The sequence below is a fragment of the Carlito syrichta genome, unplaced genomic scaffold (genome assembly GCF_000164805.1).
Source record: "Carlito syrichta isolate Samal-C Ts95f unplaced genomic scaffold, Tarsius_syrichta-2.0.1 Scaffold251683, whole genome shotgun sequence".
NCBI lineage: Eukaryota > Metazoa > Chordata > Mammalia > Primates > Tarsiidae > Carlito > Carlito syrichta.
The window spans coordinates 249,768-249,970 of NW_007195779.1; the positions used below are offsets into that span (position 1 = coordinate 249,768).

The window sequence follows — 203 nt, forward strand, 5'->3', positions numbered from 1 at the left end:
GCAAAGGCGCCCCGGGGTAGCGGCGCCACGGTGGCCCAGCGGTCGGCGCGCGGGTCGTAGCGCTCCACGCTGAGCAGGCACTCGCCCCCCACGGCATACAGGTGGCCGTCCAGGGCCAGCAGCTGCAGCTGTGAGCGCGCCTGGCGCAGCGGCCGCACGGTGCTCCAGTGGTCGGTGGCCGGGTTGTAACAGAAAACCTGGTC

General features: G+C 72.9%; 1 protein-coding gene across 1 annotated transcript in view; it reads right to left on the reverse strand.

The window, feature by feature from the left end:
* Positions 1–203, reverse strand: part of KBTBD11 (kelch repeat and BTB domain containing 11) — a 6,258-nt gene that overhangs the window by 4,684 nt on the left and 1,371 nt on the right. Inside the window, 1 exon segment of the mRNA XM_021709532.1 lies at positions 1–197. Coding sequence (XP_021565207.1) covers positions 1–197 — 197 coding nt within the window.